The 14,373-nt window shown below is 40.7% G+C and overlaps 1 protein-coding gene across 5 annotated transcripts in view; it reads left to right on the top strand.

Moving 5' to 3' along the window:
- spag6 (sperm associated antigen 6) overlaps positions 1–14,373 on the top strand; it is a 109,797-nt gene that overhangs the window by 90,539 nt on the left and 4,885 nt on the right. For all 5 annotated transcript variants that reach the window (XM_052016306.1, XM_052016308.1, XM_052016305.1 and 2 more), the window contains one exon: positions 689–805. In XM_052016306.1, the coding sequence (XP_051872266.1) occupies positions 689–805 (117 nt within the window). The remainder of the gene's footprint in view (positions 1–688; positions 806–14,373) is intronic.

The following is a 14,373-nucleotide window of genomic DNA, read 5'->3' as shown; positions in this document are numbered from 1 at the left end:
GACGGCTTGTATTGTATTACTGTCTTCCTTTAAGTTTTTGTTAATTCTTCTAATAGTAGCTGTATTGTATGAACACTATCTAAATAAGTTAATTATAGATGCACTACATTTTACACATCTCCAACGGTTTGAATTTCCAAAGGAGTGAATTAATATGATAAAATTTGCTGTCCCAGTTGTTCACAAAAGGAAAGCTAAAAGAATACAAATATGAAGGATTGCTGTAGCGAGCTCTAACACTCAGATTAATGCTCCATCCAAAACTCTGTTTCCTGTATCTAATTCTACATACTATAAACATTTGACCAAAAACTATTATCAAAATGTGGGAAGATGCTGAAAGAACATCATCTGAACAATTTTACAGGTTCATAATTGCTCAGTTTATCTTTCTTTGTGGTAGACTAATTTATATCATAACTTATTGCAATGAATTTATTAGTGTATTTATACTCATTTTTAAATCTAATTTGCTTTTTGATTTTTGTGACTTAGCTTAATTTTATACATGTCATTACCTTTAATGCCTGACCATATACGTAATGTCTCATTTCAGAAATCTATAGCTATGCCAACAGTAAGCACTGAGAAAGTCTGATTTCTAATCCAGGGAGCGTAGAACACTATGAATTGCAAATTCCAATTGTTTTCAGTAGATTCTTCATAACTTTTTTGTTGTTTCCACCAGGCTAAAAAAGCACTGAAGAACATCCTGCAGAAATGCACATACCTGCCAGCTCTCGATCCCCTACTACATGATGCTCCTCCCAATGTACTTAAACATGTAGTTGGGCAGTACAGTAAGGTAAGAAAAACACTGCATTTAAGCCACTAGTCAGTTCAGCCGTTATTTTGTATCAATTGTTGCATTTGTTGAAGTTCTAGGAGTTATATTCTTCATTAATTTGATAAATAAAATAGCAGGCCCATTGCAAAACATCCAGTTATAATTTTTTGTAACAATTAGTTGATTTTCTGATCTCAGGATATCTCGAAGTTCAAAATCTCAAATGTGCCAGTAAACCACAGTAGAAGGGCAGGAAAATATGGGTGCCAATTTTCACAAAACAAAAGTTTCACTACAGCAAACAGCAAAAATAACTATGCAATTTGTTTGGAAAATGTTGATTGAGGAATAAATAATATCAGGCACCATAAAGAATTTCTCTGCTCTTTGAATAGTGGCAAGAGCTTTCTTTTATATTGATCGTTTTACTTATTTCATGGAAGTAAGTGTCACTGGTAAGGCCAGCATTTAATGACTGCCTGAGAGACAGATGGGAACTTGGTTTAAATTCTCATTCAAAAGAGCAAATTGCAGCACTTTGTCAGTGCTGTACTAAATTATTTTGCTCAAATATATGTAGTGTCACTTGAATCTATAGTATTATGACTACGTAACTATAATCTTTAGGTGAAGTGAGATTAAATGACAGGAATAATTGGAGAAGAGCATTCACATTTAATTTAGTCCCTATTTTAAACTTGCAAATGTTCTCCTTGCTTTTATATTTTCATTATAAATTCTAAACTTGTATTAGGAACTGACTTTGTAACAAAACATATTGTAATTTCCTCCTCCTACTCTGGTATTGCTGCTCCTCCAGTGGCAGAAAGGTGTAATGACAAAGTGACAAACATGCATGGGCAATTTCCATGATAAATCTGAAGGTAGGGACTTGTAATTGGAAAAGCTAACAGGAAATGTGTCCAGACATAATATCCACAACATATTACTAGTTAATATTATGCATGGTGTACATAGAGAATCAAAAATCATGGAGAATTGTGGTGCGGTGATGAAGTAGCAGTTACGTTGCCTATCAAGATACCAGGACTAATAATCCAGAGATCCAAGTTCAAATCCCTGTGTTCAATTGGCAGTTGTGGAATTTAAATTTGGTTAAAAACTTGGAACAGCAAGAACTAGTCATAGTAAAACCCATCTGGTTCACTAATGTCCTTTAGTTAATGTAATCCACCATCCTTACCTGGTCTGGTCTATATATGACTCCAGACTTTACCCCATGTGGTTGACTCATAATTAGCCCAGCAAGCCACTCAGTTGTATCGTTGCTGCAGAAAAGGAGGAAAAATGGATAGACTCTCTGATATCAAGCTGGGCACTGAATTCTGACACGGCAGGGAATTCAACATGGAATGTGCACCTTGCCCAGTCCTCATAGACATCCGGGAGCAGCCTAACATCGTTGTACTTTCAGTGTCGTACTTTACAATGTCCCAAACTTCTACATCACAATGCCTGAGTACATCGCATCCCACGAGCAGGTAAACCCCTCAGAGATGGTGCCACAATTGAATACTGGTGAGAAGAAATGGCCTTGGGAGTCCTCAACATTGACTACAGACCCCATACAAAAACCTGAAAGCATGTACCACTGGGCTCAAGGACAGCTTCTATCCCACTGTTATAAGACTATTGGATGGTTCTTTAGTGCAATAAGATGGACTCTTGACCTCACAGTCTATCTCATTATGACCTTGCACCTTATTGTCAACCTGCACTGTACTTTCTCTGTAACTGTAACACTTTATTCTGCATTCTGTCATTGTTTTACCTTGTACTACCTCATTGCACTGTTGTAATGAATTGATCAGTATGAACGGTATGCAAGACAAGTTTTTCATTGTACCTCAGTAGATGTGACAGTAATAAACCAGTTTACCATGATCTTCCATGGCATCAGGTCAAACTTGGGCAAGGAAACCTTCTGATTACCACTTAAGGATTCCCACTGATGAATCATTGTTCCTTCATATTAATAGAACATTTGGAAGAAGCTCTGAAAGTAGCAAGGACACAGAATATACTCTGGCTGGTGTCTCCACTGTACATCATCAAGGGTAGCTTGGTAGCACCAGTCCTGACATAGCTGCCAGACTGGATCTGCAGCAGGGAGTGAGTGAACCAATGTGACAGATAAACCTACTCGACCTCATTCTCACCAATCTACCTCTGACAGATGCATCTTGATAGATCTTGTGAAGACAAAGTCCCACATTAATGACACACTCTATTATGTTGTGCGACTAGAATCACTTAAAGTGGGATAGACTTGGAACACATCTGGCATTTCAAAGATAAGATATTAAGATATTTATTTGTTAGTCACATGTACATTGAAACACACCATGAAATGCATCTTTTTGCGTTACTGAGAATGTGCTGGGGGCAGCCTGCAATTTCCCTCACTCATACTATCAAGCCAAGGGTTCAGCCCTGTTCTATGAGGACTGCAGAAGCAGCCTAATAAAGCTTGCTGCACAGGATTACATGCATGCCATCAGCATGTAAGAGGTTAAAGAATCTCAACTAATGGATAATTTGGAAGCTTTGCAGTCTTACTGCATCTGGTTGTGAATGGTGGTAGGCAATTAAGAAGCTAAAGGGAGGGGGAGACTCCAGGAATATCCTCATGCTTAACTATGTGAGTGTCAAAGATGAGTCTGAAGCATTCACAGTCATATTCAGCCAGAAGTGCTGAATGGATGAGTCATCCTGACTTCTTCCTGAGATCCCCACTATTACAGAAGCCAGTCTTCCGCCAATGTGGTTCCTTCCAATGATATCAAGAAACTGCTGAGAACTGGATACTGCATAGGCTATGGGACCAAATAACATCCCAACTTTAGCATTGAAAATTTGCGCTCCAGAAAAGCTGCACCTCCAGCCAAGCTATTCTAGTAAAATCATACTGACATCTACCCAACAGTAGAGTCGTAGAGTCATATAGCAGGGAAACAAGCCCTTCAGCCCAACTGATCCATGCCAACCCAGATGCCCATTCAAACTAGTCCCATTTGCCAGCATTTGGCCCATAACCTTCTAAATCTTTCCTATCCATGTACCTGTCCAACTGTCATTGTTATTGTACCTGACTTAACCACTTCCTCTGGCAGCTCATTCCACATACATACCACCCTCCGTGTAAAAAAAAAGCTGCCCCTCAAGTTCCTATTAAATCTACCCTACCCTAGGAAAAAGATTGAGTGTATTCACCCGATCTATGCTCCTCATAATTTTATATACCTCTATAAGATCACCTCAGTCTCCTACGCTCCAAGGAATAAAGTGCTAGCCTGTCCAACCACTCCCTATAACTCAGTCCCTCGAGTCCTGGCAACATGGTTGTAAATCTTTTCTGCCTGCCATTCACTGTGAAAATCCTACCTTGATTCGACTTTCCAAAACGCAACACCTCACACTTATCTGAATTAAACTCCATTTGCCATTTCTCAGCCCACTTACTCAGCTGATCAAGATTCCCTGTAATTTTTGATGACCTTCTTCACTGTCCACTATACCACCTACTTTAGTGTCATCTGCAAACTTAATAACCGTGCCTTGTACATTCTTATCCGAATCGTTAATATAGATAGAACAATGTGGAAAATTAGCCAGGTATATCCTGTTCACAAAGTCCAGGACAAATCTAATTCGATCCTCTCTTAATCATAAGTAAAGTGATGGAATGTGTCATTGACTGTCAGTCTGCACTAATAAACCTGATCACTGATGCCCAGTTTGGATTTCGCCAGGACTACTTAACTCCAGACCTCATCACAGCCTTGGTTCAAAAATGAACCAAAGAGATGAAGTCCAGAGTGAGAGTGACTACCCTTGTCATCAAGGCAGCATTTGATCAAAAGTAAAATCCAGGAGTCAGAGAGTCATAAAGCGTAGAAATAGGCCCTTTGATCCACCATTTTATGCTGACCAGCTAGTACCCACCTGTACTAATCCCATTTACCAGCCTTTGAAACATAGCTTTGTGTATCTTGGTGGTTCAAGTGCTCATCTGGATACTTATTAAATATTGTGAGTCTCTGCCTCCACTAGCCCCTCAGGCTGTGTGTAATTTTTTTTTACCCAGAATCTAACAACCATCTGGGTAAAAATATCACCTCTGCAATGGGGAAAGGTTTCTTCCATCTACCTTATCCACACCCTTAATTTTTGTACATCTCTATCAAGTTATCCTTTCAACTTCCTTCACTCTAAGAAAAACAAACCTAGCCTATCCAGTCTCTCCTCATAACTGAAACACAGCATCCCATGCAACATCTCAGTGAGTCACCTCTGCAGCCTCTCCAGTGCAATCGTATCCTTTCTATAGTATTTCAGATGTGGCCCAATCAGTCTTTTATAAAATTGCAACATACCCTCCCTCCTCTTATAATCAGTGCTCTTGCTAATGAAGGCAAGTATCCCAATTGCCTTCTTCACCACATTGCCTGTCTCTGCAGTCACTTCCAGGGATCCTTGGAATTGCACAGCAAGCTCTCTCTGTTCCTCAATACTCCAAAGGGCCCTACCATTCAATGTGTATATCCTAACTTTGTTAGTGCTCACAAAGCACATCACCTCACACTTAACAGGATTAACTTCCATCTGTCATTGCTCTGCCAATCTTGCCAACTGACGTATATTATTCCATAGTCTTGAACTATCCTCACTATCAATATCACCACCAATTTTCAAGTCATATGCAAACTTACTAATCAAATCCTCTTTATTTGTATTCAAATTGTTAGTATATATAACTAACAGTAAGGGTCCCAGCACCAATTCCTGTGGTATACAGCAGGCTTCCAATCACTAAAACTATCCTCCACAATCACCTTCTGCTTTCTATTATGAAGCCAGTTTTGGATCAAATTTGCAAACTTGCTCTGGATCCCTTGAGCTCCAACCTGTTGGATCCATTCCTATATGGATCCTTGTCAAAGGCCTTACTGAAGTCCATGTAGACTACATCAGTTGCACTTCAAAGTGCATTTTGTTTCATCTTTGGAAAGTTCATTTAAATTAGTCAGACAGCTGTTTGCGCTAACAAAGTCATGCTGACTATCTTTGATTAATCTATGCCTTTCCAAGTGTAGATTAATCCTGTCCCACCACTAATGTTAGGCTCACAGTTTTACCCCTGCTGCCTTTCTGGAATAGAGGTACCACATTTGTTGTCCTGTAGTCATCTGGCACCTTGCATGTAGCCAGTGATGGTTTAAAAATCTCAGTCAGGGCTCCAGCGATCTCTTTCTTTACCTCCTGGTAACTCATTAATCCCTTGAAAACAAAATTCATTGGACATCAAAGGAAAAACCTTTCAATGGTGAAGTAACACCTTGCACAAAGGAGATTGAAAATGTTTGTTGGAAATCAATGATCCCTGCTCCAGGACATCACTGCAGGAGTTCCTCAGTGCAGTGTCTCAGGTCCACCATTTTCAATTGCTTCATCAGTGACCTTCCATCATAAGATCAAAAGGGAGGATCCAGTACGGAGAGTCGTGCAGTGCTGATCTGAGGAAGCAGATGAGCTCCTACATGACTGCGTTGAGACAGTGGACTGGTCCATGTTCAAAGACTCAGCTGCCAGCCTTGATGAGTATGCCACCACCATCACGGACTTTATCAGCAAGTGTGTGGCGGACTGTACGGGTGCTCCTGAACAGGAAACCATGGATGAACCGGGAGATTCACTCCCTACTGAAGGAGGGGACTGCTGCACACAAATCTGGTGATCCTGATCTGTACAAGAAATCGAAGTATGACCTTTGGAAAGCTATCAGGGATGCCAAGAGGCAATACCAACTCAAAATAGAGTCCCTGACCAGCCGCCAGTTATGGCAGGGCTTACATGCCGTAACAGGCTACAAGACAAAGTCGGGCTGCATAGCAAACAACAGCGCATCCCTTCTGGATGAACATAACGCATTCTATGCGCGTTTTGAACAAAAGGGAAGTGGATTGTCACCAACCACCCTGACAGCCACCAACGCAGCTGAACCTGTGATCACAGTGGAGGACGTAAGATCAGTCTTCCGGAGAGTGAACACGAGGAAAGCACCTGGCCCAGATGATGTCCCGGGCCGTGTGCTCAGATCTTGTGCTGATCAGCTGGCAGAAGTATTTGCGGACATATTCAACCTCTCCCTGCTTCAATCTCAGGTTCCCTCCTGTTTTCAGAAGACCACTATCATCCCAGTACCAAAGAAAAGCAAGGTAACATGCCTCAATGACTACTGACCAGTGGCTCTGACATCCACCATCATGAAGTGCTTTGAGAGGTTGGTCATGGCACGCATCAACTCCAGCCTACCAGACAACCCGGACCCACTGCATAACAGGTCTACAGCGGATGCCATCTCCCTGGCCCTACACTTAGCTCTGGAGCATCTGGACAGTAAAGACACATATGTTAGGCTATTGTTTATTGACTACAGCTCTGCCTTCAATACAATAATTCCAAGCAAGCTTGTCACCAAACTCTGAGACCTAGGACTCAACACCTCCCTCTGTAACTGGATCCTTGACTTTCTAACAAACAGACCGCAATCAGTGAGGATAGGCAGCAATACCTCCGGCACGATTATTCTCAACATTGGTGCCCCACAAGGCTGCTTCCTCAGCCCTTTACTCCCTATACACTCACGACTATGTGGCCAGATTCTGCTCTAACTCCATCTACAAGTTTGCAGATGATACCACCGTTGTGGGCCGTATTTCAAACAGCGATGAGTCGGAGTACAGGAAGGAGATAGAGAGCTTAGTGGAATGGTGCCATGACAATGACCTTTCCCTCAATGTCAACAAAACAAAAGAGCTGGTCATTGACTTCAGGAAAGGGGGCGGTGTACATGCACCCATCTACATCAGTGGTGCTGAGGTCGAGAGGGTTGAGAGCTTCAAGTTCCTGGGAGTGAACATCACCAACAGCCTGTCCTGGTCAAATCACGTAGATGCCACGGTCAAGAAAGCTCACCAGCGCCTTTACTTCCTCAGGAGGCTAAAGAAATTTGGTTTGTCCCCTTTGACTCTGTCCAACTTTTACCGATGCACCATAGAAAGCATCCTATCTGAATGTATCAAGGCTTGGTACAGCAACTGCTCTGCCCAGGACCACAAGAAGCTGCAGAGAGTTGTGGACACAGCCCAGTGCATCATGGACACCAGCCTCCCCTCCTTGTACTCTGTCTTTACCTCTCGTTGTCTTGGTGTAGCAACCAGCATAATCAAAGACCCCACCCACCTGGGACATTCTCTCTTCTGTCCTCTTCCATCGTGTAGAAGATACAGGAGCCTGAGGGCACGTACCACCAGACTTAAGGACAGCTTCAACCCCACTGTGATAAGACTATTGAATCGTTCCCTTATACAATGAGATGGACTATGACCTCACGTCACTTGTTGTGACCTTGCACCTTATTGCACTGCACTTTCTCTGTAGCTGTGACACTTTACTCTGTACTGTTACTGTTTTTACCTGTACTACATCAACGCTCTTTGTACTAACTCAATGTAACTGTACTGTGTAATGAATTGACCTGTACGATTGGTTTGTAAGATAAGGTTTTCACTGTACCTCGGTACAAGTGACAATAATAAACCAATATCAATACCAATACCAAGAAATGAAGGTAGTTGCTTGTTAATGCATATTGTTCAATGCCATTCACAACTGCTTAGTAAATGAAACAGTACGTGACAACATACAGCATGATCTGGACAACATCGAAGCATCGGCTGATAAGTGGCAAGTAACATTTGCACCATCAAAGTGTCAGGCAGTGACCACCTTCAAGAGCCTTGACAATTAAATGGCATAACCGTCACCGAGACTCCACCATCAACATCCTGCTGGTCACCGTTGATCAGAAACTCATCTGGAGCAATCACAAAAATACCAAGGCGGTTCAGAGACTAGGTTTCTTGCAGTAAATGACTCACCTGCTGACACCCCAAAGGTATTCCACCAAGGCACAAGTCTGGAGTGTGATGGTAAACACTTCACCTGTGGAATGAGTGCAACTCCAACAACTCCATCCAAGACAAAGGAACTGAATTGGTTAGTACCCCAACTTTCATTCCCTACACCACTGGTGGACAGTAGCTGCACTGCAGTTACTTAGGCCACTCCAACAGCCCGTTCCCAAATCCATAACCTCTACTACCAAAGAGGTCAAGGGCAACATAGTGGTGCAGTCAGGGGAGCTGTTGCCTCACAGCTCGAGTGACTCAAATGCAACTCATCCAGAGCTGTCTGCATAGAGTTTGCATGTTCTCCCTGTGACAGTGTGAGTTTTGTACAGGTGCTCCAGTTTCCTCCCACTTCAGAAAAATGTACAGGTTGGTAGGTTAATTGGCCACTGTAAGTTGCTCATAGTATGTAGGTGAGCATTAGAATCTTGTGGTGGGGAATTGATGAAAATAAAGGGGGGAAAATGATTAGTGTAGGATTAGTGTAAAAATGGGAGCTTGATGGTTGGTATGGTGGGCCAACTTTTTTATTTTACTCGTATAAGGGCCGTAAGATATTTGAGCTAGTGAGGCGAATTCATTAGATTGTTGTAGATTGTTGTGGATGTGTCTGGGCAATCAAAATTGTTTCTTTACACAGATCTACCACTTTGCAAGTACTACTAAACACTTCATTCAGTGAGCAACATATTTGTTGGAATTCTGCCAAGTACCCAACTGATGGTTAATATCTCTATTGGCAGTTGCTGCTCCGACCTGAAGTTTTATTAAGGCACAGAAGTCTAGAAATTGGATTTCGCTTGTATTTAGTGCACTAAATTGGCATTTTGTCCTAATGTCAAATTAGGTGTGACCAAAACATCATGAAATTGAGGTATCCTTAATTGTCATTGCAACTCTCTCCCTTTTAATAAGTGTTAAAATTTGATCTGTGCAATTAAACATTCAGCTGCCACACCATTTGTACACTGAGTCAAGTGAGTGAATTACTGGAATTAAGGAGCTTCTCCATGGCAACCACAGGACTGTGGGAAAACTGGGGTGGGAAATGGGGAAGGAGGGGAACAAAGACACACATATCCCAAGACGGCACTGTGCCACAACTGGCCAGGCACTGCAACATTGGGGCCATCGATCAATGCTTCCATGAACTAAAAATGTCAGTGCACAGTTGTTCTAATCTGTGCTCAGGGCTTCTGGCAATGAAATTTTTAATATATTAAAGAGAAGGGGTCAGGAGCAGGGGTGGGGGGGGGCACAGAATTTATAAAGTATAAAACAATGTCCCATTATGTCCCATTACTTTTAATATGATTTGCTGCATGATTTATTGAAAATTATAAACAAAGGCCCCAGGGGATATAGGCAGCTGAAGTGAATGGGCAAGGACATCATAGGTGGAATATAATGTGGAGGAATGTGAGGTTATACACTTTGAATGAAAAAAATAGAAACCTGGAGTATATTTTAAGTGGTGAGATATTGAAAGGTGCCAGTGTTCAGAAACACCTGGGTAGCCTTATACACACATCACAGAAAGTTAACATGCAAGTGGAGCAAGAAATTTGGAAAGCATGCAGTATAGTAGCCTTTATTGCAAAGAGGGTTGAGTGTAGGAGTAGAAATGTTTTGCTCCAATTATATAGATCCTTTGTGAGTCTGCATCGAGAATATTCTGTATAGGTCTGGTCTCCTTACGCAAGGAAGATGGTACTTACAAAAGAGGGAATGCAGTGAAGAGTCACCAGACTAGTTCCAGGAGTTTGTCATATGAGGAGAGATTAAACAGGCTGGGATTAAACTCTTTTAAATCTGGAAGACTCAGTGATCTCATGGAATATTACTCTTAAGGGACTTGATAGGGTAGTCGTGGAGTTGTTGTGTCCACTGTGTGGGGTATCCAGAACCAGGGATTCAATATCAAAATAAGGAGTTAACCATTCAGAGCACAAATAAGAAGAAATTTCTTCACTCAAAGGGTAAAGAACCTTTGCACTTCACAATCCAGGTAGCTGTGGAAGTTTAGTTACCGAGTATATTAAAGGCAGAGTTTGATAGGGTTTTAGATGTTAAGGGAATCGAGGGATTATGGGATTAATGAAGGAAAATGGTGCTAAGGTAAAAGTTCAGTCATAATCTTATCAGATGATGGTGCAGACACAAGGGGTAGAATGGCCTATTCCTGCTTCTGTTTCTTATAATTTGTTCGTAAATGATTAGTGGGTGCCACACAAGTTGATGATGTCATCACATGTAAAGTACTATGGGTAGTGATACCAACTACAATGTCATGTGCCTAGTCCAAATTTCTTCATGGACAAGACTTTTATAGGAGATGGGCATAAATACTTTAAAACATGTGCAAAATTATTTTTATGTGCTATTTTTGCATTAAAGAAAACAGACATAAGTAGGTCTAATTAGGTCCACAAATAGGTCCAAATCAGACCCAAAGAGTCTGGGCAACTGTCAGAAATTACTTTTGGGCAATATTTCTAGCAGAATAAATTACAGTTCTATCAATTGCAAGAGGAACAAAGAAGGAAATCCACCACCAACAACAAATCTTCCTATCCCCTCCAACTCTCCCTCTCCTTCCAGGACACTGGTTCATTCCTTCATCTCCACTAATACCTAAGTTCCTTCACACAACACCTTCATGTGCAAATGTAGATAATACATTGTGCTTGCTCTTCTTCCTTTGTTGTCCAGGATTCAAACACAATTTCCAGGGATATCAGAATTAAATTGTACTTCTCTCATATACTATGTTCATTAATCACTACATTAGAGACTAAATGCTGATTGGGTAACCACTATGCAGAATGTGTTCAGTCTGCAAGTGTAACCAAGCTTCCAATTGCCTGTCATTTTATTTCTCTAGCTCCCTCCCAAACTGACCTCAGACCCCTGTATTCTACCATCGGAGCTCAACAGATGCTTGAGGAACAGTGCCTCATCTTCTGACTAGGCACAATACGATCTTCTGAACCTAACAATGAGTTAAATAATTTCAGAAAATGAGCTTTTCTGGTATTGTTAGTTTTCATTTCAAATTTCCAGTATCCATAGCATTTCCCATTATAATTTCAGATCTTGATTTCTATCACCTGTTTATTTGTTTATTTATCCTATTCTCCCCTCTTATCCCTTGCATTATCACCCCATTTGCATTAAATCGTTACAGCTTTCCACTCTACTCTTTTGTTCCTTCCTCCTTTACCTTTCCCTGCACCCTCAAACCTGTTTATCTCTAACCATTCCAGACCTGATGATGATTCATCACCCTGATGTATTAACTCTCTTTCTCTCCATAGATGCTGCCTGAACTTCTAACTATAGCCAGTATTTTCCATTCATATTTTATTTAGAGGGAAACTACTGTTTAATTGGAACAGAAACAGAAATGCTGAAATAACTCAGCCAACCAAACAGTTTCTGTGGAAAGGGAAACCGATTAATGTTTCAGGTCAAGGACCCTTCCTCAGAATTTATTTGTTTTCCATTACTTTTTAATTGGATCCCCCCATGCAGTGTGCATTGTATAGGGCTGCAATTGGATACTAAATGAAAGCAATGACAGTCTTCCAGCACAAAAGGGCTGTCACAGATGCTAGTTGCATCTCACTGAATGAGCTGCATATTATGTTTGTCTTTGCTCAATGAGAGCACTCATCTACTTAGTCAGAAGTTTGAGTTTAAGGCTACATTTTGGGTTGCCAACTATTCGTAATCTATATCAATGATTTGGATGAGTGGACCAAGTATAATATATTCAGCTTTGGTGATTATAAACAATCAGCTGAGTGACAGTATGAGGAGGATGCAGCAAGACTTCAAAGAGATATAGAAAGCCTGAGTGAATTGGTGAGGATGTGGCAGATGGAATACTATGTGAAAAAAATGAGATGACATCCACTTTGGAAGAAAAAGTAGAATTGTGGAGTATTTTTGAAATTTTGAGAGGTTGAAAGGTGTTGGTGTTGAGAAAGACCTGCATGAAATACTGAAAAGTTAATGTGCAGGCATAGTGAGCATTTAGGAAGACAACCAGTATGTTGGTCCTCAAAGGATTTGAGCGCCAGAGTAAAGGCATCTTATTCCAAATACACTGAGTCCTAGTATGACTGTATTGGAATATTGTTTAGAGGTAAAATTCCCTACCTAAGCATCTACCTAGGGATGGACATAACTGTGATAGAGAAGGTGAAATGGAGGTTCATCAGATTGATTGCTAAGATTGGAGGTTTGTCATGTGAGGAGACATTTAAGCAAATTAAGCTCATACTCTCATGAATCAAAAAGAACGAGAGGTGATCTCAGTGAAACATGCAAAACTCTTACGGGGCTTGACAGGGTAGGTGCAGAGAAGATGTTTCCTTTGGCAGGGGTGTTTAGAACCATAGATCACTGTTTCAAAATAAAGGGTTAAGCATCCAGGACTGAAATGAAAAAGAAAGTTTGTCACCTAGAGGTGGTGAATCTTTGGAATTTTCTACCCATGAGGGGTGTGGAGACTCTGAGTATATTCAAGACAGAAATTGATTCCTTTTGAGAAATTAGGGGAATCAAAAGATATGAGTTTAGTGCAGGAAAATGGCATTGAGATTGAAGCTCAGCCATGATCATATTGAATGGTGGAGCAGGCATTGAGGAACCATTTATGCTATTTCTTGTGTTCTTATTTGTTTTCATAAGTACCACTTAATAATCACAATATCTTGGGTTACTTGATTAAGTTGCAATAGTAAGCTGTGAATAAAAAAAATGGATACTTAATATTATCAATGATATAACCCAAGCAGACATGCTCTTTCTTTGGATGACACTTGTTTTTTTTTGGATACTACATGAAATGCAAAATTCAGTTGTTGATATAATTCTGATTCCTTAGGATAAGAGACTATGCCCTGATAAGAAATTACAGTTTATGTCAACCAGAAGAGTAAAGGTCCTAATTTGCACACACTTTGTTTGTTGTGCATTTATAGGAATTACTACTTGTAGGAGCAATAGGTTAGTTGATTACTTATCAATTTCAACAAGTGCTGCTTCTAAGCGAAGGGAAAATAAATTGCAATTTTTTAAAATATTTGATTCACATCTTTAACAAACACTCTGACTCTCTCTAAACCTTGCTGGACCATCAATCCCAAAACACAAGCACAAATGTCACCATAGCGAATGAGGAATTTAAATTCAGATAATGAAATTAATTTGGAAATGACTGGTCTCAATAACAATAAGCATAAACTTCTCAAATTGGTATAAAAATGCATCCAATTCACTAACTTTCTTCAGGGAAGGACTTTGTTATCCTAAACCAGTCTGGCCCATGTGTAACTCCAGACCCCTCAGTAGGATTGACTTGCAACTGCCTCCTCCAGCACAGTTAGGGACCTTCGTTAAATGCTGGCATTTCAAGGGGCGCCCGCTACATCTGAACAAATAAAAACACTATGAATGTAATTGTGGATATGGAGTCATTCTCCAGCTCTGGAAGAGACTGTAAAAGTACATCTTCAGTAAGAATATTCTGATTGACATAGACTGCAATTACTTATTCATGCTCTTACCCTGAGGAATCAGAGT

Source organism: Pristis pectinata, chromosome 5, assembly GCF_009764475.1.
Source record: "Pristis pectinata isolate sPriPec2 chromosome 5, sPriPec2.1.pri, whole genome shotgun sequence".
Classification (NCBI taxonomy): Eukaryota; Metazoa; Chordata; class Chondrichthyes; order Rhinopristiformes; family Pristidae; genus Pristis; species Pristis pectinata.
The sequence above is the reverse complement of the archived record's forward strand: the minus strand, read 5'-3'. Positions and strand labels throughout refer to the sequence as shown.